General features: G+C 37.9%; 1 protein-coding gene across 1 annotated transcript in view; it reads right to left on the bottom strand.

Annotated features, from left to right (window-relative positions):
• Positions 1-25558, bottom strand: part of LOC113099906 (tetratricopeptide repeat protein 28-like) — a 219433-nt gene that overhangs the window by 25576 nt on the left and 168299 nt on the right. The window contains 3 exon segments of the mRNA XM_026264812.1: positions 1377-1626; positions 1629-2717; positions 15374-15881. Coding sequence (XP_026120597.1) covers positions 1377-1626; positions 1629-2717; positions 15374-15881 — 1847 coding nt within the window.

Raw genomic sequence — 25558 nt, 5'->3', positions numbered from 1 at the left:
ATTATTTGAGAAATCAAAGAAGCAGAGTATAAAAATTGAGTCACTAATCAATTTGAACTAATTCACAGAAACAAACTGAACTCCAAGTTTGCTTGTTTGCTACTAAGGCATAAATTAGATACAAAAAAGCACTAACATAGACATATATAATTATTTTTGTCTTTTTTTCTTTAAAACATTAAGTATGCAAGTGAACATATGAGGAGAATCTCTCCTGCTGACACACTCAAGCAAATTTGAATGTGAGAAGCACAGAAATGGCTTTTATGGTGTATGCATCTCTGTGTACATGCATGCAGCCCTGTATAATAGTATTTCAGCATGCATGTTGAAGGTGGGGTCATGCTCTGATACAAAACAATTCCATTTCCAATCTGTTGCATGTTGTGAAAGCGTTCAGCATCCGCCTGTTGACCTCATGGTGTCAGTCCTCATGTCGCCTGATACAGTTAGTGCTTCTATTAGACTAAAGCATCTGGAATAACAAGCAGCCTGTTGCATCATAACGAGACTCCACAGCTCCAGAGTGCTAATAAATCATTCACACTATGTTAAAAAAAGTAATCTAATCAAGTCTAAGAGCATAGTACACTCAAGTACGACTAGTGCTTTCGTACATTTTTTACAGTGGTGTCAATAATTAATTAGGCACTTGAAGGTATACTTCACCCAAAAATTACAAATGTCAGTTAACCTCATCCTCAGGTCAATCTAAATACAAATTAAAGTCAATGGGGTCCAGTGTTGTTTTAAATCTCAGTGACTTCCATGGCATGAAAAAACAAACAAACAAAAAAAACACTTTTCAAAATGGATCAAAAACAACTTGAAAGCAAATCATCACAAATTTTAATTATTGGGTGAACTATCATTTTATATCACTTAAAAATTTATGAATGCTATTTGATCAGATAACAGAATATCAAATCAAGAGGCATTTCACCTTATTTGTTAGGTTTGAAATCAAAACATGTACAAGTCTATATACATGTCTTATTTTCCAGATAAAATATATAAATAAAGAAGACATCTTAATGAGTTCTTAAGATTTTTTTGACTTATTTTCTTTTATAATATTTGAATTTCTGATTTAATCAAGAAGCAACACTGCATAAGATATTAGGTCTTGTTTTTATGGAACATGCCTCTTTTACATGTCACTTGTAACAATATGTAACTTGTTTAATTTTATAAACCAGTTAAAAAAAGTGAAAAATCTCCCAATGAAGTCAGTATATTCAAGATACAAAATATGAAAACAAAAAATCATTTGTTTGCAGATGCAACATGGTTTGATGTGGTTTCTTTCTAAGTGTCATTTGTGTGTCCAAGTACATAAAATAATAAATAACACAAATATGAACACAAATTCTTACCTGTGTCCATTACCAAGACCTCTGTATGCCTTCTCCTGGTCCTGCATATGGTTGAGGCTCTGTGCCACAGACAGATACTGGTCATAATACTTAATTGCCTCTTCAAAATCTCCCAGCGAGTCATAGCAGTCTCCCAAGTTCCCATAAGCACGACCACGGTCCAGCACGGCCTCATTGCCACTGAGCTGCTGCAACATTGCCAACTGTTGCTCAAAATAGCCAATGGCTTCCTCCATTACTCCCATGTTCATTTCGTAATGCCCATGTTACCGTAAACCTGGGCCTCAATGCTGGGGTCCTTCAGTCGCTGGCCGAGCTCAAGCTGTTCCTCGTAGCATTTAAAGGCCATGGTGTACTTTCCAAGAGACATGTAGACGGCAGCGAGGTGTCCATGAGCCTGGCACTCTCCCTGGATGTCGCCTTGCTCCTGGTACACCTCAAGCTCCTGGGTGTGGTACCCTAAGGCCTTGTCGTATTTCTGTAGCATTCTGTAGGCGGCGCCCAACGCGGCGTAGGCATTTGCCTCCATCTTGCGATCCTTGACTTGGTGTGCCAAGGACAGCTGCTGCTCGTAAAACTTGATGGCCCCGGGAACGTCTTTCTTACAAAGGAAGATGTCTCCAAGGTTGCCCAAGGCGCGGAATCGAGCCTGGGAGTTGTTCAACGATTGCGCCAAGGAAAGAAGGTACTTCTGGCACTCCTCCGCCTTGCTGTAGTCTCCAAGAGCCTTGAAAGCCAGGCCCAGATTACAGTAGGCTTTGGCTTGACTTAACTTATCGTGGAGGTCCTTAGCAAGTGCCAGATCTTGTTCGTAGTACTTCACTGCCTCCTGGAAGTTTCCCAGACAGTAGTGTGCATATCCCAAATTGTGGCAGACCTTACCCTCGCTCTCCATATCCTGCAAGTCCGGGGAAAGCCGTAGGTATTGTTCATAGTAGGGTACGGCTTGGGGAAACTCTCCCCGAGAACAGTGAAAATTACCCAAGTTGCCCAAGGCACGAGCCTCACTCTGGATGTCCCTCAACTCTCGAGCAATGTTCAGATGATTCTGGTAATGTTGCAAGGCTCGATCATGCGCCCCTAGAGCCTGGTAAGCCACCGCCAGATTCCCATGTGTCGAAGCTTGTGAGGCACGATCGTTAACCTCCATGGAAATCTGCAGCTCTTGTCTGTGGTAGCGTACGGCCTGGTCAAAGGCACCGAGGGCATTGTAAGCATTTCCCATGTTTCCATACGCTCTGCCCTGGGCCGCATAGTCATTTAGCTCTTGGGCAATGGATAGATGAGCCTTGTGCAGCTTCAGAGCGGTCTCGTAGTCCCCTTTCATCTGGTAAATGATTCCTGTAAAGAAGAATAGTTCCATTCAGTCAAACTGTGCTTATCATGCTTCACAGGATAACTGAAATGGCTTTTCAATATCTTCAATCTCTCTTCATCTTTTAAAGAGGCTAAAGATTAAGCGTACATTTTAAAAACATGAACTACAACGTACCCAAAGCAAATCAATGAACCCGGAAAAAAGGAAATAAGATATGAGAATGCCCAAAGAAATGTCTTTTAATTAAAAAGGAGATCTGATCTGATTTGTGTAGTCTCGACTCGCTTTCAATCAAAGTTCTGCGCCCCAAAGATATGCCAATATGAGGCGATGATAATCAAAACAGCCAGATCAGCTCAGTTCTGGGAGACTTCTTGCCAATTTTGGGTCCCCCTAATGTTGCCTGACCACTTTTCCACAAAATTATCATTACCGTCATAACATTACAGTCTCCAGTTCCAGTACAGTACTTGGGGGGAAAGTAGACGATCAGGGGAGGAAAAAGGCTAATGAATACTTCTGATGGAAAAAGGGTTTGAGGGCACCAGCAATGGGAAACTTTAATTGTGGGTCAATACCAGTTGGCTCCCACATTGTTGTATGCTTTAACCAGGTTTCATTTCCTTTGAAACTCAGAGCTAAGTATTGGGAATAAGGAAAACTGCTGGGATGAGTGAAAAACAAGATGTGTTACTGGGGCAAAACTGGGAAGTCTGTGGAGACCATTTGTGTAATTGTCAGAGATTCCGGCTGACCCGAAAATTTGTCCAAGGAATAGGATGCCAATGAAAACACACTGAAGGAAAGTAGTGTGCGAGATAAAAGTGTTTTTTAGAGAGATGTGGAGCCACTGTTGATAGAGTGGCTTGGCATCTTGAGGGAACTCATTCAGTCTGCTGACTGAGTCACAGGCCATGAGTGTGTCCTTCTGCATGTGTGGAACATAGTCTGTATAAAAACATGGACGTAGTGTCTGTGATGTCACTCATAGGCTGCCAAATAGTGTTTTTGAAGCCTAAAGTAGGTGGAGCGGGTCGTCGTCATCTTGGCAGCGCATCACAATGCGTCATTCCCTGATAATTGAAAATTGGCAAAGAGGCGGGAGCTAGTTAAGTGGCCAGGCCCTTAATTATGCAGAAATGTAAGGCTTAATATAATTTAAACGGATGAGTTATAAAAAATATTCATCCCCCTCACAGTTGTCATGAAAGGCAAAATTTGCTATATAGACCAGACTGTAATCTTTTTTTTCTGATGTAAAGTTTTTTAACATGGGGAGTTTATGGGATTGACTCCCTTTTGCAGCCAGCCTCAAGCAGGCAGTTGACGAATTACAGTTTAAGTCACTTCAGTGTTGGCCTCACGAGAGAGAGCGGTAGGTTGCCGCTTGGTGTGGAAGCAAGAGTCAATGGAGGGGTACCAGAATGGGTGAGGGGTTGCCCATCTGCTCAGTGTCAATACCCATGTGCCAAGGCAGGATTACCAGCATGTGGTAAATCCAATTAGATCCAGTGCCAAGCTGGTATCCTGACACTGAGGGCCCATTAGAGCTCTTCTCTATTCACAAATATTTCATCTAAAATAGCCCCAGTCTTCAGTGGCTAATTATCAATACTTAACCCCATGATTCTTCATTTATCAGCGAGCAAAGCTTCAGACAGATGCTTGTTTGAAAATGAATCCTTTGATACAGTGAAACGTGCCAGACACAAAACCTTTGATGAAAGAAACAAACACTTGCAATTCTGTTTTTAAATGAATGGTCCTGCTAGTACTTTTAAACACTTTTATATTGGTCAAATGTGACAGCAAGGAACGCTAAACTTACAAGACCTAAAAATCTTTCTTGAGCTAAAAACAGAAATGCTGAGCTGAACAATTCTGCACTGTCAGGAGTATAAATAATCCTTTACTATCTGAAAAAAAAAACATAACAGAAGGGACTGCTATTAATTCATAAACAGTAGGGAGTGTTTATGTGCACAAACTACATAAACTAAGGAATAATTTACACCAGTTATTCTAAAATTGTGGCATGCTGAGAGCCCCCTGGTGGTTTGCAACTTAGCTTAAATATTTATCAAACAAAAAAAATATGTAAAATTTTATTTATATATTTCAAAATGTTCCGATTTTATAATAAATAAAAATTAAATTAAATAAATACAAAAAATAATATGAAAATATATTAATATATTTTCACTTACAGGGCAAAAATATGCAAATGTTCTCATTGCAAAAAAAATTATATGTATTTAATGTATTTAAAACAAAATGCAAAAGCATGATAGCACCCCTTTTGACAGTCACACCACAGTTGGCTTTATCTTCATCATTTCGTATTAAGAATGGGGTCACTGATACAAAACAAAATAGCACCTCTTTGATTGGTCAGTTAAAAGGATTACACAGTCACCTGCGGACACTGCAGGAATGCATATGGCCTCATCATTAAAGTTAAATCCCCAGAGCAGACACGCAGGAGAGGGTAGGATGAGACTGGTGAACAGGGATCTCAGACTGATCGGAGGTCAGTGAAAAGGTTAAAAACTCCTCAGCGTCGGCTCTAAGGGGTGAATAATAATTGCAACGCTGCAGTATTTGGCTAAAGAAGATGCCAGGCTCCAAGAGCCTCTGCCTACATTGACAGAAGTGGGATTTTGATGATGTCTTTCCAGCTTTGATGCCCTGCTATGTGGAACGAGTGATGGGCAGCACTTCAAACAAACATTAAAAATACTTCCCTCCCCAGGCAGTCGTTTCGCCTGAATGCATGTGAAATGTAGTAATTCAATCTTCAAATGGCACAATCTTCAACCCCAAATGACTGAAACACCATGTTATTTTATTTTTACTGAGAATGTCCTACTTGAACTCATTACATAGCTGTCACTTTTCAAGCGTTCCCGCTCCATAAAGGCTTTGACATTCCGAATTAATTAGCTTTAGCATGGACTCGCCTTCAAAGCTCGACTTCCCTATGAGATTTTGACAACTAAATGCAACCGATCAAACCAGCAGTCATCAGATATGAGTTCAACTCTTAATATTGTATATTTAATATTTAATAACATTTACTCTGATTTCAAGTCAAAATCATGTCATCGTGACAATTTTAATTTCTGTGTGATCATAACTCATTTATGTCTATTAATTAAGTAATGAGCATATAGAGCGCAAGGGCTCAGGTGTTTTACATTTTTTTGTTTTTCTGGTTTGTGTGTTTAATTTGACAAATTTTCACTAAAAATATGTGTGTATATATATATATATATATATAATATATATATATATATATATATATATATATATATATATATATATATATGTGTATATATATATATATATATATATATATATATATATATATATATATATATTAGGGGTGTAACGGTTCACAAAATTCACGGTTCAGTTCGATACGATACACTGATGTCACGGTTCGGTTCGGTTCGATACGTTTTAGATACAGCAAAATGTAAAAACATCTCAACTTTTCAGAATGCCGCAAGCGCACCGCGGGTCATGTGACAAGAACCAACCAATCAGCTTCATCCTTTCCCGTAACAACGTTGAGAGCTCAGCCAAGATGAAGGAACAGCTGATCATAGTTTTATATGGATTGCAATTTTGAAATAAATTTAGTAGCAGAGCTACTGCAAGCGATTTTTAGAGCTGCAAATCCATTTATCCTTCGCTGAAATTTCCGCGTCTCATGGAGAGAGCACGTCATTGTTGCTTAGCAAAGACAGACGCCTCAGGAGAAAGACGCGCTTAGCGTTTTCCATGCGTTTTTAGGCACGATATGTGAACGGCCCCTAAGGCGCTCGCTCACTCAGCACGCGCTGAAGGCTTGTTGCAAAATGTCTAATGCATTTAACAGACCAGAAATATAAGATCCTAAAATAACCAACAGGTCTGGTGTTTGGGTTGGATTCCCTGTAAGCTACAGTGTCTAAATGCTGCAGGGATAGTTTGCTGCGTGCATGTTTCTCCTTTTTTTCGTCTTTTCCCAGATAGTACTGACGCATATATCCCAGATATTCCCGCTGTTTTTTTTTTTTTTTTTTTTTGTAATCCCGCTGGTGTACCCTGTCATGTTGCAGATGCGACATACCGTTGTTTTTTATCCACCACTCTCTTGCCATCACCATTATAGCTTAAAGGGAATCCAAAGTGCACCCAAACACCAGACCTGTTGGTTATTGGAGGATCTTCTCATTTCTAGTCTGTTAAACGCATTGGCTATTTTGCAACGAGCCTTCAGCGCGTACTGAGTGAGCGAGCGCCTGCTGAGTAGCCTAACATAAACATATAAGATGGTGTTTTTTTCTTCTTCGGGAGTGTCAGGGGCGTTGCCTGTTACGTTGTTTTGGGTTATTGGGCTACCTTGTTGAACGCATATCATTATATTTCTTTCTCTCTCTTTTTTTTTTTTTTCAAATATAATTAATTACTCCAACGAACCGTTCGGTATACATAATGCGTACCGCGTACCGAACCGAGAGCGTCGTACCGAACGGTTCAATACGAATACACGTATCGTTACACCCCTAATATATATATATATATATATATATATATATATATATATATATATATATATATATATAATAAAATAATAATTTGTAAAATAATTATATATATTATATACAAAAAAAATACAAAAATTATTAAATACGACAAATATAAATAAATAAATCCTTGAAAAAAATTACATTTGTTTGACAAATTCTCACTAAGAAGAAAGAGATAAACCAATCAGAAAAGTAGATGGGGAAGAAAATTATGGTAAAAACAGAAAATGAAACATTGTGTCAGCCTCACTTCCTATTTCACAATAAAATTTAAATAAGTTATATTTTGTTTTTATAACTTAAATCAATGCAAGATAGCAGTTTTATATTGTAGCATTGATGTCATCTGCAATGCTCAATGGGAAATGAGATTAATTTTGCTGCAGGTTTGTCTTTTATTTATATTTTCAAACATGTTTTTGCTTCAAAACAAAGTTTGTGGTGTTGTGATCCGTTCTGCAGCTGGTTCCAGGCCGCAGAAAATGCAGAAAAACATTGGCTACTAGAAACGACCCCTCTTCATGTCTTCACCTCAAACACACACTTTACTTATTTAACGGGAAACCAAAATTGTACACAAAGTGACTGCAATGAGAAGCGGCTGATGGAAAGTAAAAACATAATAATAAGTGCAGTTGTGTTTCAGCAGGCTTGTCAGTTCCACAGCTATTTTCCTTTGTTATGATTCCTGTCTCTGTCTCTCAAAACCATTCTCCCGTCTCGTCTCCTCCCATTCAAATGCGAATGCTAACTAGACTCGATATTCTGCCGTATGATGATTTATAGCTCAGAGCCAGTCTTGAATAACCCTAGGGAACATGGGGACAAACAAATGGCAGACTTTGAAGATTCTTGCGAGTCTAGGGTCAGCTTTGTTGTTGCTTCAGAAGAAGAGTAAAACAGTTGAACACTGCGGCTTGCAAAAGTTTGCCAGATGCATTAAAAGTTTGCCAGATGCATTAATTTTACATTAAGCCTCTTGCAGAAAACGTGTTTATCCTCTGCTTCCACTTTTAGCTAAGCAAAGTGCGTTTTTTTTTTTTTTAACCAGCCGCAGATTGTTGATAAACACCCTCTTAAAGTCTGAGTAACGGGAGTCTGGCTTTCGGAATTCTTTGGAGTTTTCAAACCGTTTTTGGAATTTCCAAATATTCCGTAGCCTCTTTATCCCTGGTGGTTTTGGCGCACTTTTGGATACTTGCATTGCCGCAGTTTACTGGAGACGGCACTAAATGACTGTCTTGGAAACAGGGTCTCAAACGTGACCGCTGGTAACAAACTGTCAAAGCAACACATAAACAGTCTTTCCACACTACACTTAACCCTGGGTTAATGCATTTTAACCTTGTGTTAATGATGCTTTTAACGGATCTTTAAGCAATGTTTCACACTTGTAATTTCAAGAAGGGATAAGCACCCTGAGTTATAAAACCCTTGACGGTGCAAATCCAATGGATTCTAGAATGTTACGGTGAGTTGTTTAGCAACAGATAACCAATCATTAACCAAACAGTGCTTGTCTATTTAATTATATAAATAATAATGCATTTTCTTTTGTGTGTCTGTTACTGGGTACAGTTTCTAAAGCAAATTTCCAGAATGATAAGCACACAAAAATTTCATAAATATGTACATGAGCCCAGAATTTACCAAAGTACAGTACGAAATATCTAAACCTGATTACCCAGAACTTAATAAGTACGAGCAGAACTTGTGTAATTTTAAACCAGTGTGGGTTTTCATTAAAAGATAATGATTTACTTAAGTTCACGAGAAGCTATTCACTGCATTAGAGAGAAGTATTAGTTCTACAGCTGCTCCATGGGTCTTTAAATGACTCAGAATATTAATTTAAGGTAAAAGAAATTAGATAAACCAGCTAATATTCTGCCAACAGCAATGGAGCGTAGCGAATGGATATCAACAATGTGTAATGTGTTAAAACAAGAGTCATGAGAGACAATTTCCCACACACTACTAACTCTCCAGAAGCACACACAATGCTAATATAGTATAGCCATGAACATTAGTATTGACATTTTACTATTGTTATGTAAAAAAAAAAATCTTTACAGTGAAATAATATATTTATTTATTAATCATAAAAATCAAATTACAATAATAAATGTAACAAGTAACAAATAAACACTGCAAACTTTTTTTAAATAACATTTTAAATTGCAAATGCTTTTTTTCCCGGAAAAATCTATTCAATTTGTCCCCGTAATAATAATTATAATAATAATAAATAGATTTTTGTTCACATTTTGCTTAATTGTTCCAGTAAAAAAATATAAGTAATTTCTTATTTTGTTTATTTTAATTTTATTTATTTTTTATCATAAGAATAAAAAAAAAACATTACAGTGATAAAAATTACTAGTAGCTACAATAAAACATACTAACAGTTCTGATACCCTAATTGAACACAATACATACTGCTAGCCCTACTGACACACACACACACACACACACACACACTGCTAGAGTCACATACACACTCTCAAATGCTCGTCTTCTCACGCTTCTAACCGCGGTGTGAAGTGTGTGTTTATGACCTGTGGCTCTCGCTGAGGAGAATAAAGCCTCTGGTTCCCGTCCACTCAGCACTATCACAACACAGATCAGATTCATGCTGCTCAGGGCTTAAATATCGCAACAACAACCAAACTCAAAACCGGTTTCAATAAAATATGAGTCGAGATGGAGCATTTACGCTGGAAAGGTGGTTTGCTCTTGCCTTGGAGCAGAAGGAAACATGTTTCAGATGTGCTAGAGGGACAGACCTTTAACCTTCTATACAGACTGAATGAAATACACAGTGATCCAATCGTTCTACAGAATTGTTAATGCAGACTACTGTCACTGGCATCAAACTGAAAAATAATGTGTGCATATTGCAAAAATTATGGATTTATCACAGAAGTCCTTTTTAATGTATGACTACCCACCACAAATTTGGTCAAATGACTTACAAATTACAAACTTTTGTTAATGGTACTTTTGTTGATGGCATGACGAAATTATAGCCATGCACTGTAATAATTATGGAAATTTATGGACAAATCACAAAAATTAGGGTTTTAAATGCACTTTTTTTTAGTAGCCTACATTTTTCAAATGTATTTTTTTCAAAATTTTAGAAAATTTGTCCAATGTACAATTGAAATGTACAATGTACAAGATAAATTATAACCATTATGAATGGCTAAAAATATGGACATGACTGCTCACTTTTTCAGTAGCCTTGATTATATATTTTACCAATAAGGCCTCATTTTTGTCCAGAATTTCAGAAAATCAAATGACTTCAGCCTTACAAACTTTTATTAGATGCCAAAAATATTTGCTTATCATAAAAAGGCAAAGGTACAAGATTGCACACTTAAATTGTGTTATGAGGAAATGATAATCATGATGCATTGTGAATTACCTATTATAATGAAACAGTATAATGTAAAATGATTGACTTAAAGTCACTGATTATAAGTATATATTAAAATGGTAAATTATTTTAAATATCAAATGCATTACAAAATATGAAAGTCTAAATGCTTAATTTAAATATTAAATTAATTATTAAATATTATATAATGCATTTATAGATGGCTTCAATTTGGCTAATAAACTTAAATTATTAAAAAATAAATAAAAAGACGGTTAAAATAAAATTCGAAATCATACAGATTTGTTGCGTTTACTCGAAAGGTTTATCTGTTACATTAAAAATCAATTTCTCTATGGAGAAAACGAATGAATGCTGCACTCTGGTGTTGACTACATGACCTTTAGGTACATATAGATATCAATATTAGTAGCTAATAAAAGATGTCTGTTGAGCCCAATCAGTTTTGGAGTAAACATCTTAAACCTTTAATCAAACACGGCTGCTTTAGCTTTAAACATCAAAATCCACCTTAGAGATCAGCGAGATCAATTTGTGCACTTCTAGGTCTCTCACCGCGCAAGATTGCTAATTTTATAAGCGCCAGCGGTGATTGAGAGAGTGCTGGGATGTTGGCGGTCCTGCGTTTTCAAAAGCTTAGCATGAGTCTGCAGAGGATGCATTATTCACCGCGAGCACATCTCATCTTGCATCCTCTCCTACATCATTAGCTCTGAACAATAAACCTGTTCGCAGACTAACAACCTCAGAGATGCTGGGACTAATCTAGTAATATTTATATCCCCATTTTAAACGAGCTCACCTGATTGTACTTGCTTCCAATACAAATTTATCACGGCTATACGCAAAAGGGGAAAGAAATTGATTTCATTTTTTTCCAGGAGAGCTTCACAGGACATAAATATCACCCTACGGACTTCCTCGTGCTACTCTGCAAATTCATCAACACGTCGAGTTTGCACAAACAGAACAGACGTTGTTCTAAGCAATTATATCCCTGATAATACATTATATGTTAAAGACAAATGGAGGAGGGAGCTAAATCGGATTATCTCGGATGATAATTGGGGAAAAATCTGTAAGATACAATAGATAGCTAAAAGCTCAGCCGTATGGAGATAATTTGGTTGGAAGCATGTTATTAGGTTTTTTTTATTTTTATTACACCAACACAGAAATGTTGCAAAGGGAGGGTGCTAGTTGTGGAGATTGTGTGTGGATAGGAAAGCTAACCATTATCATATTTTTTGGGAGTGTCAGAAATTAACCCAGATTTGAGAAGGGATTCAAATCATTTTGAAAGCTGTTCTTGAGGTGACGATCCCTTTTAATTGTTGATCTTTATATGTGGCTAATATTTCTTTTGATGGGTGGAACAAAAAAGATAAGAAACTGATGTTAATTCTTCTGGCAGCCAGTAAAAAAAAAAAAGTAATTACAAAGAAATGGCTAAAACCAGAACCACCTTCAGTAGATGAATGGATTGACATATTACACAACATACTCGTAAAAATAAAGGCCATAGAAGAACCTTTTTGTCTAAATGGTTCCATTAAGAACCTTTAACATTTGAAGAACCTTTCTGTTTCACAAAAGGCTCTTTGTGGCGAAAGAAGGTTCTTCAGATTATAAAAAGGTACAAAAGAGATGGTTCTTTGACTGAATGGTTCTTTGTGGAACCAAAAATGGTTCTTCTCTGGCGTCGCTGTGAAGAACCCTTTGAAGCACCTTTATTTTTAAGAGTGTACAGTATATATGTGATGGAAAAGCTTTCCTTTTCCTTAAGAACCCAGATAGAAGATTTTTGCTCAATATGGAAAACATGGACTTAGTACAAAATTCGCCCAGACCTTTCTTGGTTTTTAAGAACCACAAGTAGCTCCCCTTGTTCTTGTACATAGTTTCTGTCAAAATTAGGAAACTACAGAACATCTGTGTGATTATTTCCATGATAGGTCGCAAATATGTCTTTGTATTGACGTGCATGTTTTTGTTTTATAGAAAAGAGGCATGTCCCCCTCAATAAATGCATGTATTTTTCCTCTGAAATGAAAAAAAAAGAATAAATGTTATAAATGTTGCCATGGCAAATAACTGAAAAGTTTAGGTTCAAGTAATAAAAATGAGTAAACCTGAAACTAAAATTAATGAAAGTTATATACAAATATTCAATTAATAATAAATCAAAACCTAAATAAACTGCAAAGACACATAACATTTCTACATAATAAAAAAAAACTATATGAATACTAAAATAACACAGCTGACTAATGATAAAATGTGTTAAATATTGCATATGTTTACCTAATCAAGATTCATTAGTTTTTTAGCATTTCAAGTTGATTATTTACTGAAACAAACATTGCACAATTTGAAAGCCCATGTTTTAAGATATATGGTTATGCATTGGCAGGATTACCAATCAACGCATCAAGAAAACAAGTGAATCGTTTTAACTGGATCATGATACAAATAAAGATTATGTGTTTGAAAAGCAATAGTAATCAGTGATACCATTTACTGTCTTTCTACTGTATTGTTAGTACGTAAGACTCCTAGCCTTGTTATGCTAAATAATCCATGCATCATGTTGGAGAGTTGTGCACTCACATTTTCTTTAAAAAAATATACAAAGCTAGTACAAACCCCCTGATTTCACTCCTCGAGTGCACTTCTGTAATCCTGATAATAAGAGTCCTGTGGCAACATTTTTCTTTTGGGAGTTCATCTATTTATTTATCTGAGAGCACCAAGCGTTTCGGATCAGATTGATGGAGTCGCAGTCGGAGGGAGGGAATGTGAGATTGGAGCAATAAAAGTCAGAGTGAGAGATTAGATGGGCTTTGAAACACTTGGTTTCGATGGCTTCAATTTATCCAGCATACGTCTCGCCACAGACCCTGCTGCATGAGGAAGGGACGCGTTCTAGATGACTGAGTCATCGAGCAGCTAAACTGCAAATAGAACCATAAATATTCATTCATGCTGTTGTTTTTTATAACTAGACAAATGCAATGCACAAAAGCAATCATGACTGTATATTTCAAGCTAATAGCATTATGTATTGGCCTTAATTTGTTTTCTTTGGGAGGCTTTGAATTTTAATTTCTGCCAGCTTTATGTTTAATTAAAGGAATGAAAAAAGTCATTATTTATTCAACAAAAACAACTTACATTTGTACAGTGTCACTCTATGGAATATTTCCTGCTGAAAAGGCCGTCTTTAACCAGTCTTTCCTGCTAATCTTAGCAGGTTTAAGGTGGTTTCTCAGCTCAAACAGCTGGTCAAGTTTGTCCAAAAGTAGCTGAAAACCAGTCTGACCAGGCCAGCAAACCAGATCACCCTGATCATGATGAGATGAACAAGTTTTGATTGTTTAAAACTGAAATTTTAAATCTCAATTTGTTCCTCCAGTAAGGCTTTCATTTCACTTGTTATCCAGATCACTAACTACTTACATAGTCTGTATTGGAGATTTAAAATATGAATCAGTATCAAACCACTAGTCTAAAATCTGATGGTTTTAGCTGGTTTAAGTTGGTCTTTCAGCTTTTGGGGATCTGGTTTAGTTCAAAAAGTGGCTGAAAAGTGGACAAAACCAATTTGCAGACCAGAAGACCTGCAAACAAGATCATCACTGATCATAATGGGATGCATCATACTTTAATGTTTAAAATTTGATATTAGAAGCAAATAATTATACAATTTTTGAGACTTTCTTTTGACTTATTCACCACACAAGTTGTACTAAGTAACAGGACTATGATATAAGACCAGCAAACCATATCATCACTGATCATTATGGGATGCATATTGTTACTTCCTGTAAAAAAATGCCAATCTTAAACCAGTTTGAACTGGTTTTCCAACTAAATGAGCTGGTTAAAGCTGGACCATCAGCTTGGGATACATTATATTTGGTTTTTAAAATTGAAATTTGCAGTAAATTATAAGTTACATTTTTTATTTGTTCCTTCAATAACGTGTTATACAGCAAACAAGTTGACTAACTACTCTATAGTCCTTGTTTGGAGCTCAATGATATGAATTGCTATCTAATCAGCAGTCTTAGCTAGTTTGCTGATGATCTTGGCTGTTTAAATTGGTCTCTCAGCTTGGGCAGCTGATTTAATTGGTCAAAAAGTAGCTGAAGACTAGCTAACAGACCAGTCTGACCAAACTAGAAAACCATCAAACCAAATCATCATTGATTGTGATGATTGATCGTGAACATTTAAAATTTACATTTAATAATCAGTTAAATACTGATTTGTTCCTTCAACAAGGCTTTCATTTGCACACAAATTGTACTGACTACTAACTACAGTTTAAGAGTTGACCTTAGATGGTTTAAGTTAATCTCTCAGTTTGGGCAGCTGGTTTAGTTGGTCCAAAAGTGGCTGAAGAGTGTCCAAAACCAACCAACAGACTGACTTTTTGGAGATCAGCACTGTAAATTATTGTCAATTTTCAATATATGGCAAAGAGCAGCTTGAACCAATGTTGATATTGTTATCTCCTGCTGAAAAAGGCCATCTTAAACCAGTCTAAGCCAGTTGGCTGATGATCTTGGCCAGTTTAAACTGGTCTCTCAGCTTTGGCAGCTGGTCTGAGTTCACCACACCAGCTTGGGCAGGTTTAAGATGGTTTTTTTCCAGCAGGCGGTCTTTATGAAGAACGTAATCCAATCCTTACCCAGGTTTGATGAAGCCCTGCCCTCTGCGGCACGGTCCTTCAGGCCTTCTGCAATGTTGAGCTGTTGTTCATGGTACTGCTTTGCCCTCTCCAGGTCCTGCATGCATCGGGCAGCGTGGCCCAGCCCCGCGTATGCCCTCATTTCGATGCTCTTCTCCTCAAGTTCCTGTGCAAGCTCCAGCACATGCGTGTGGTAGGACATGGCCTTGTCGAAGTTGCGGTGGTAGTGGTAAGCACTTCCCAGGTTGCTGTAGGCACGTGCCTCCTCGCGCTTGTTGCCGAGGCTCTTGGCGATGCTCAGGTGCTGTTCGTGGCACTGTACGGCATTGTCGAAGTCACCCATGGCGATGTAGACAGCTCCCATGTTGCCTAGCTCCCGGGCCTCAGAGAGCTGATCCTTGGACTGTTTGGCCAACAGGACACACTGCTTGTGGCTGGCCAGAGCATTGGGATAGTCGCCGATGGCCGTGTACACGTGACCCAAGCTGCTGAGGGCTGAAGACGCTGCCTGTGGAGAGGAATCAGAGAAGATGCATAAGCCATTTAATATATACGTTAAAAAAGAGAAAATGGCAATGCTAAAATCTGATAGGGTAAGCCTTGTTTGCTGTTGTGCACCAAAAATGGTTTCTCAAAACACTTCATTAAAGAAAATTGTTTCAAAATTGACTGATGCTGACGGGGTGTATCATATTTGTATGTGTAAATTAGATATTTGCTGCAAAGAATTGCTAACATTTTGATTTGTTCCTCCCATAAGACGTAAATTTGAAAAGTTGATAGTTGAGAGCAAATTTAATCTTAAAAATAGCAATTTCTCTAAAAGAGCTTCATGGATGGATTTTTGTGTGTGTGTGTGTTTACAACATGCGTGTGCCCCTCTGGTTGCAGTTTGTACATCTCATTCTCTGACAGGCACAATCGCTGTGCTCAGTATTTAGGCCAAACCCATGCTGAAGCAGCTTTTGTGGATAGTTTATGTCCTTCCTGTGAGGACATGGTTATCGCCACATTGTGCTCGTGGCTTGTATTCTATTTTTAAATGGCAGTGAGTCATCTCAGCTGCTACCCATCTTGGCCCTTCTACTTCGGGGTGCGAAACCATGATGATGTGCACTGAAGGACAGCAAGGTGATGTTGCAGGAGCAGTTCCACTGGATGAATGTCTACCGCAACACTGGAGGGCTTATACTGCTATTGGACAAGCTGCATCCGCTCTACATGCCATAGCTGTTCTGCAGGTGTTCAGACCAGGGTCTGCAAAAGGGTGGTCCCAACCCAGAGCATGCAGGAACTACGTTTGGCAACTGAATATGCCTCTGGGGAGGACGAAGTCCACATTAGTGGTCCAGGACTGCCACCTGTGGCTCAACCTCTCAGAGATCTGGGATGCTGAGAAAGTGTGCTTCCTCAATACCACGATTTCTCAGGTTGGTCTCTTGGTGACACCGTTGAAGAATTCTCCACAGTTAAGAAACGGAGGCATGCCTTGGTACAGGTCAGGTTCTACCCCTTCATCCCCAAAGCAGCAGCCTCCTTTTATTCTTTGCCAGGGACCGCAACAGCCTGAGCTGGCAGTAAAGTCTGAACAACAGCCAGCCACTCGCAGTTAGGTGGCTCCCGCGTTTGACAGTGACTTCTTTGACAGACAGGATAGTGTGCACACTTCTGTAATTTCTGCTTTGCAAAGCGGGTACATTGAATGTAGTTTCACTGAGACATTGCCAATGTGTCTTGATGCTTGGTTAAGCTCCCCAGCCCATTCTCCTCAGCTATGTGATTTAGTTTGCAAGGCATCCGCCAAAGTTCAGTGGCATTCTGTTACCTCAGTGCGAGGCAAGAGTGCTGCTGTTCTTCAAGGCGAAGCTGTGTCCTTTCTGGATGCGACAAAGGGTGTGATAAAGCCTGTCCCCCAGGCTGATATAAAAAGGTTTTACAGCCCCTACATTGTACCAAAGAAGGAAGATTGGTTTGCGACAATAGACCTGAAGGAAGCAAGCTTTCATGTCTCGATTTCCTGTCTCCTCGCATCTTCATGAAAGCCGTGGAGGTTGCCCTTGCTCCTCTTAAGGAAGTGGGCATTCACATTCGCATTCTTGATGACCGTGAGAGTTGGCTCATACCTCGCCTGCCATCTCTTACTGTGGAGCCAACAGAGCCTCAGGTCTCCATCAGCTCACCCCTGGTGAATTTCCCTGAGAAGGGACCTCCTTTCCCAATAGAAAAAGCATGATCTGGCACCCGCGCCCAGATCTCTTGAACCTCCATGTTTGGTCCCTGGACACGAGCAGGAGGAACTCAGAGGTTCACCTGCAGTGGCGAATATTATTATTTGTTCATATTCAAATAATGGCATTGTTTCATATGGTGCATTCAGATAATTATTTTTTGTGAATTACACATCACCTTATCTTCTGTGATAAGCATTCTGCACATGCTGCTGACATAAACATCACTTTCTATTACTGAATAAAAATCCTATGTATACAACTATAACAGCACATAAATTACACCTAACCCTCATTTCGTGATCTCTGCATAAACTGAGGATGATCAAATCAGTTTCATTATTCCTTTAACTCTGGTATAATTACTGATACACATGACCTCTTGTGGCGTACTACTTTATTTTCTATTAAACAGTGATTAGATAAGCAAACACAGCTCTTATCCTCAAAACATATGGCAAAGTTGTGTGATGTTACTGAATATCCTATTACACAGCCATTGAGAATAGCATGTGGTGCAGAAAGCACTCTGCCATGTAATGTGTTGTCTGCTGAGAACAAAACCCGTGAAGCCTCTCAAGTCAAAATCTTAGCAGAGACACTGATCTCTCACAAAATCCGTTAAAAATATGCTGAAGCCATTTCGAAATCTTTTTGCGGCAGGCACATGTTGAGATAGGACTCGAGAGACAATGACTGTGTCTCATATTTACATACACAATGGGAAGCCCATTAGCTACAACCAACTTTCTTAAGCAGAATTAAAGTCGTCTAGAAGCAGCGCAGTCCATAGTCATCTTGGTGATATACGCAAGTATAAAAGCCCATTCACACCGAGAATTAGACTAGTCTAGTGCAAGTTACACTAAAACTGTGAAAGCTATGAAATTAATCTCTTACTTACATTGTTTCTGCATTTTGCTGATTATGATCAGAGAATTATTGAGCGTGCATTTAGTGCTAGCTAATCTAAGCGCCTCTGATTGGCCATTGCATTCATAAGCTCAACAGAAACGTGTGATTAGCTAATGCTCAATGCTGTAAAAAAAAAAACAACGTGCAAAAAGCAACCTACTGTAATCATCCAGGGCCATTTTTGCCCCAATATCTTGAATTTTGCATATTTCTTTTTTCGTTTTGGTGCCATTTTTCCCACAAGCCCCCTGTTAATTTCCAACCATGATGTGCAATGGGGAATCGATCTGAAGAAAGACCAGGAACATGTACCAGGAACTCTAAACTAACCTTGTTGAAACTGCAGAGATGAGAGGCAGTGCTTATCTGTCACACCTGCTGTATTTCAGTGAGGAAGCCTTCCAGAACGCTTTAACCTGCTGAGACTAAGTCATAATCTCTCTCTCACACACACACACACACACCACACTGCTCAGACACTAGCTCTCTTCCAAAAACCAGTGAGCTGCTAACCTAGACTGCATTTAAAACCACTTTTACCACACAGAAGCTGTTCCAAAAGTTGTCGTTTGGCAGAATTCAGCACATGCATTATTTGCAGAGAGAGCAATCTAAGAATGCATCGCAATAAAAGTGGCTGTTTGTAATAGCAACATAACATGCTACTATTACTACTACTTCTTTAGCATATGCAAACGGCAGATTTGGAAAAAATATATAAAATTAAATGTAAAATAGATTTACAATTTCAAATAGTATAGCTAAAACCATTGACTAATTAAAAATGGACCATTTTAGCTACTATTTGCATGTTCTGTGCAGTATCAAGTTTATTAGATTACCGTTCCATTAGCAAAGCACCATAAAAACATCAAACTCTGTCCATTTCAGTTAGCATGCAGCCTATATAGACAGCAGACAGCAGTGCAGCTCACTAGATTCTGGAACAGAACTTGTATTACACAATCGCTTGACAAACAACAAAAGACAGCAGGTCCAACTTCGGCCTTGACGCTACATCAATCAAACTATAAACAACGATTAAAACGCAACCACATGTTCGCCGCTGATATCAGCTCTATTTAGGGAGTAACAGCGATGACCGCTGTCTCGATGAAGTGCTGGGACGGATGCCCTGATAGAACAGAAGGTAAAACGCTCGAGTTCAAGGCACATGGACAAAAGACAAACCTGGAGGGGTTCGTCCAGCCCAAGGCCTTCAGTTTCTCAGTGCCGCCTGGAACCAATTACCTCCAGCCGTAAAAATGTCCAGCAGTTTGCCTGAGTTTAAAGGCTCCGGGACATGTTACACGGTGAGGCAATTACCTTCCATCAGAAAAGAGGGCCTCTTATGATCACAGATACACTATCTGGCCCAGCGTGGCCACGTGTGTCCTGTTTGAAGCCTCAGCTTCATTTCGGGTCAGTTCTGCATCTAAAGATGATGGGATTGTAGAGGAAGCTCCTTTTTCAGGAATCAGTTAAACATAGTCAATCATTACACTATCACAAGAAATTGAAACGATATGTTTTTGTGTCTTTTAGTCAAAGGTCAACAACTCTGAGGTCATCGATATATTAGGGCTGCTCAATTATGGCAAAATTATAATCATGATTATTTTGGTCAATATTGTAATCACAATTATTTAACACAATTATGATGGAGCCATATGACCAAAACTTTATATGAGTGATTTATTTAAAATATAGTGATAAATATCAAATATCTGTTTCCTGTAAATAAGGTTGACATCTACATTGCAGAGGCCAGCAGAATTTCAAACAAACAAAAAAAATTCCTCAAAATTATTTAAATTATTAAACTAATTAAAATTAATGATACAAATGAAAGCTTTAATGTTTTTATGCAAGTATCAAGCAGTATGATTATTTCATTTATTCATTATTTAATGTCTCATTTCAGTTTTAGTTTGGCTGTGATGTGTATATATTACAGTTTATATGTTTATATAGCCGCACGGATCCAAATTACCATTACATGCATATTTTCATTCTTAAGTCTTTATGTTCATTTATTACATGACAATTGAAGATATATATGAAAAATCACATTTTTGAGCTGTAAGATGACTTGACATGTCCGAGTTGTGTTCCGCTCGGGGCTTAGGTTATATCTCTTCCTTAGAAGGAGCAGCGCAAGTTCTCTTTCACGCTTTTAAAAACATGAATAAATATACTTCGATAAATCAAGAACGTCCCATTTTGCAAATGTCACGTTACATGATATTACTGATTTGCCTTTGAAATTGGGCTTTTATGCATGAACGAAATCGCAGTGCTGCAAAAGGGGGCGGAATGGGGCGCAATACGCGTTTTATCTCGATTATTGTATTTTCATAATCGTTGGAGGCCAAAATCGAAATCGAATCGTTTTTTTCCGATTAAATGCACAGCCCTACGATATATGCTATTGTAAAGGAAAAAGATATAAATCAAATTACATTTTTAGGGTGTTTCCAATGCTTTCCTCCATGTTACAAGACATTTAGTGAGGCTGCACCATGCTGTAATGTAGAATAAAAAACACTGGCTTTATAGATTAAATATGTCATTATACACACACAAAAAACAGTAGTAGATTTATTCTGGTCTTGTGGATTTTTTGACACATAATGCATCCAGCTAACCAGAATAAATCTACTGGGAAATTCTAGAATTACCTGCAAAACTGTGAATCTTCAAACAAATCTGATTGGTTCACTAAAAAGACTGGAATTTAAAACAAAAATGTAGTTTACATCTAAATGCCATTAAAGAACCATATTAAAACTTCTAGTTTTTTAGAGAACACATCCATGTTTTTTGAGTCTTAAAGAACCCGGGAACCAAAACACTGATTTGAAGAACCACAACTACATTTTTACTTCCAAACCAAACATATAGCAATCATAAATGATTCTTATATGAACCTGAAGAAAGGAGCCATGAAAAGCATTTGTAGTTTTTTTGAAAACCCTCTGGATATTCCTATATCTCCAAAATCCATAGAGCATAAAAAAAGGTTCTTGAGATACACCTACTCAAGAATCTTTATTAAATCTCTAATTCCTTAAAAATGTCTATGCTTGAATGTTTTAAAGAACCAAAACACAAAATCTGAAGGACTACTCTTAATCACTGTTGGGAACGTTACTTTAAAAAAGTAATTAGTTATAGTTACTCACTACTTGTTCCAAAAAGTAACTGAGTTAGTAACTGAATTACTCTATAGTAAAAGTAACTCGTTACCAGGGAAAGTAACTATTTGCGTTACTGTAAAAAAAAAAAAAAAAAAGTTGCTGTTTGTCAAAGAATTATTATTATGTATTTATTTTTTTATATTTACATTTATTTATAGTTTTCACAAGTCAGATAAAATAGTAGAACAGACAGGTGTTTGTACATAACTTTCAATATTTATTGCACGTCAACAGACAGCAAGAGTTTTATCCTGCACTTCAAGTATTATCTTTGTAAGAAAAGTGTTTTTGGCCACTAACTTTGTAGATGCGTGTGTCACATATTACATGTACGCATAAAATGCACGTTCTTGGCTTTGACCACAATGAATTTGAAGCAGTGCTTATATCTCCACCTTTAAAATGCCAACTTTTCATCGGATTGCTCCCGACTCACCATCTCTGCTACTGCTGCTCTCGCGTGTGTGTGTGTTTGTTTGACGCTGCTGGCGTAAAAACACTGGCTCTGATTGGCTACCATGAAACACATGACTCTTCCTTAGCCAATCATAATCGCTTATCTCGTTATTAACCCACCTCCTCACTCGCTGTGTGAGCCAGGGGTGCATTGGGATTGCATAGTTTATTAAATCAATGTAAAGTAACGCACCGCATTTAACGTCCAGTAATGTTAAGGGCGTTATAACGAAGGGTAATAATTAGTTAGATTACCAAGTTTCTGAAAAATAACGTTGTTACCTAACGCCATTCTTTTAAAGGCCGTTATTCCAAACACTGCTCTTAATATCTAAAAAAACAACAACCTTGTAACCAAAAATGATTCTTGGTATGACACTATGGTCTAAGGAACCGCTGATAAACCTTTATTTTTAAGGGTGCAGCTGAACAAAAGATCATACTGTGTGAATCACTGACGGCTTCGGATGACACAACGAACCCTCAAACACCCGATGTTCACTCCTCAGTGGACACTGATCAGCTCCTGTTTCTTTTCTCCCTGATTTCATTAATTATTGTACAATTATGCCTTGTAGCACTATTGTTGTGTCCTACAAATCAGCTATTCATCTCTGGCCTTGCCCACTGTTTCAGATCTGTGGAACAGTTTCCTTGGAAACCCCACTGGATTTCTGTTAGAGGGCTGTTCACTGGGAGAGCCAATTTTCGATAAAGAGGGATTTTGCACCCCCTCTTGCTGATTTCTCCAAGTCAGCGGCTTGCTTGTGTGTGTGTGTGTGTGTGTGTGTGTGTGTGTGTGTGTGCTGGCGCAGCACGGATTCGCATCTCAACACAGAGAATGACAGGAGAGAAACGAGTTCGCTTTTATTCTTCAGCCTACTCTCTCTCTCTCGCACACTCCTGCCACAACGGTCTCAAAGGTGGACGAGTTGACAAAAACCTTTGTTCTTTGTTCAGAAGTGAGGTCATGAGAAAGTCGCGGACATCTTAACTTCAATAAAAAGCGTCTGTGGGGACGTCTTTGAACTGATGCTACAGACGATGACCTCAAATCTACAGAGGGAGCGTTTAACGAGCCTTCAGGAGCAGTGGACTGACATCACAGCATCATGAGATGTTTCCTTCAGAAATAACCGCATTAGGACACACTGTAAATAACAAAGAGTGGGGAAAAAAACCCAAAACAAGTAACACAAGACAGAAGACAAATCACAAATGAAATCACAAATCTATTAAACCAATGACACAGTTCTTTAAGAGAGCTTTGAGATTTCTACTTAATGGAATATTGCATTAAAGTATTTCAAATTATTAACTAATTGAATGAATTTAACATCTGCAGTGCATGCCCCAAAACTACTCTTCAATACTTCTTCTACAGAGCAATGAAATTCAATTGAGGGGCTAAAAGAGATTTCAGATGTTTCTCCTTAGAAAAAAAAGACTACAGAAATCGAACGTCTTTTCTAGAGCTTCTCTATATTATATTGACTTCTGTCAGAGTTGAATAAATCTAACCTTTCACTCTGAAAACTACAAAGAGATCTCTTTAATATTGCAACTGTTTTTTTCTACACAGCAATCGGATTAAACGGAGGTGCCGAGGGAGGTTTCACAAATCTCACGTCTTTTCTAGAGCTTCTCCATGATGTCTTGAATTTTGTCAGAATTGAATGAATTTAACCTCTGCATCCTCAAAAACAATTCTTTACTAGTGTTTGGAATAACGGCGTTTAAAAGAACAGCGTTACGTGCGATGTTATTTTTTCAGTAACGGGGTAATCTAACTAATTACTTTTCCCGTCGTTACAACGCCGTTACCATTACTGGACGTTAAATGCATTGCGTTACTTGGCATTGATTTAATAAACTATGTAATCCGAACGCACCCCTGGCTCACACAGCGAGTGAGGAGGTGGGCTAATAACGAGATAAGCGATTATGATTGGCTAAGGCAGAGTCATGTGTTTCATGGTAGCCAATCAGAGCCAGTGTTTTTACACACATGCCGGCACAAGTGCCAGCGGCGCCAACACACACACAAACACACACAACACACACGCAGATTCGCAGCAGAGATGGCGAGTTCAGGAGTAATCCGATGAAAAGTTGGCATTTTCAAGGTGGAGATATAAGCACTACTTCAAATTCATTGTGGTCAAAGGCAAGAATGTGCATTTAATGTGTACATGTAATGTGTGCCACGCATCTACAAAGCTAGTGGCCAAAAACACTTTCCTTACAAAGATAATACTTGAAGTGCAGTAAATGCAATTTACGTGCAATAAATATCGAAAGTTATGTACGAACACCTGTCTGTTCTACCAATTTTAACTGACTTGGGGAAAACTGTAAAAAAAGAAATAAAAAATTGACATATAGCTACTTTTTTTTTTTTTTTTTTACATTAACGCAAATAGTTACTTTCCCTGGTAAGTACTTTCCCTTTTATTACAGATTAATTCAGTTACTAACTCTTAACTTTTGGAACAAGTAGTGTGTAACTATAACTAATGACTTTTTTTAAAGTAACGTTCCCAACAGTGTTCTTTTCTATCTCACTTGTTTCTTCTGCACAGCAGTGAGAATAAATGGAGGTGCTAATGGAGATTTCAGATGTTTCTCCTGAAAAAATAATAATACAGAAATCTAACGTCTTTTCCAGAGCATCTCAAGTGTCTCTAATTCTGTCAAAATTCTGTCAGAACTGACTTAATTTAAGGCTCTGCCTACTCAAAAACTAGAAAGGGATCTCTTTAATGTCTCAATTGGTAATTCTACACAGCAGTGAGATTAAACAGGTGCCAATGAAGATTTCCAATGTTCCTCCTGTTAAAGAAAGACTCCAGAAATCTCATGTCTCTTTCAGAGCTTGTGTCCGAAATCTATCATAATTGAATGAATTGGAAATGTGCGTATGAATATGGTGTTTGGAGATTTCACATATTTTCTAGAGCTTCCTAATTGTTTTTGAAATTCCGAATTCTGTCATAATTTAATACATCTGGTTATGTTTCATAATGATTCATTATGTTTTAGAATAATTTCAGCCGTTTCTCCTGGGAGATCTCAAATGTCTCTTCTAGAGCATCTCTATAATATCTTAAACTGTGTTCAGATTTGCCAAGAACCAGTCTGGATTCAATTATCTCCATATGAACTCAAACCTTTCTTATTAAATAAAATGATCAAGCGATCTGATCTGCTATCCACTATAATTTTATAGCTCTGTAGTGTTACTGTATGTCTATACTGACTCTTTTGTGTGCATGTTTAAATCAAGTTTAGGAGAAACATCTGACACTAAAGCCTTCCAAGGTATAAACGAGCACCATTTGAGCAGTAATACTGTTCTCTGGGGCGGTTTAAAGACACTCACACTT

Source organism: Carassius auratus, unplaced genomic scaffold (assembly GCF_003368295.1).
Source record: "Carassius auratus strain Wakin unplaced genomic scaffold, ASM336829v1 scaf_tig00217085, whole genome shotgun sequence".
Classification (NCBI taxonomy): Eukaryota; Metazoa; Chordata; class Actinopteri; order Cypriniformes; family Cyprinidae; genus Carassius; species Carassius auratus.
The sequence above is the reverse complement of the archived record's forward strand: the minus strand, read 5'-3'. Positions and strand labels throughout refer to the sequence as shown.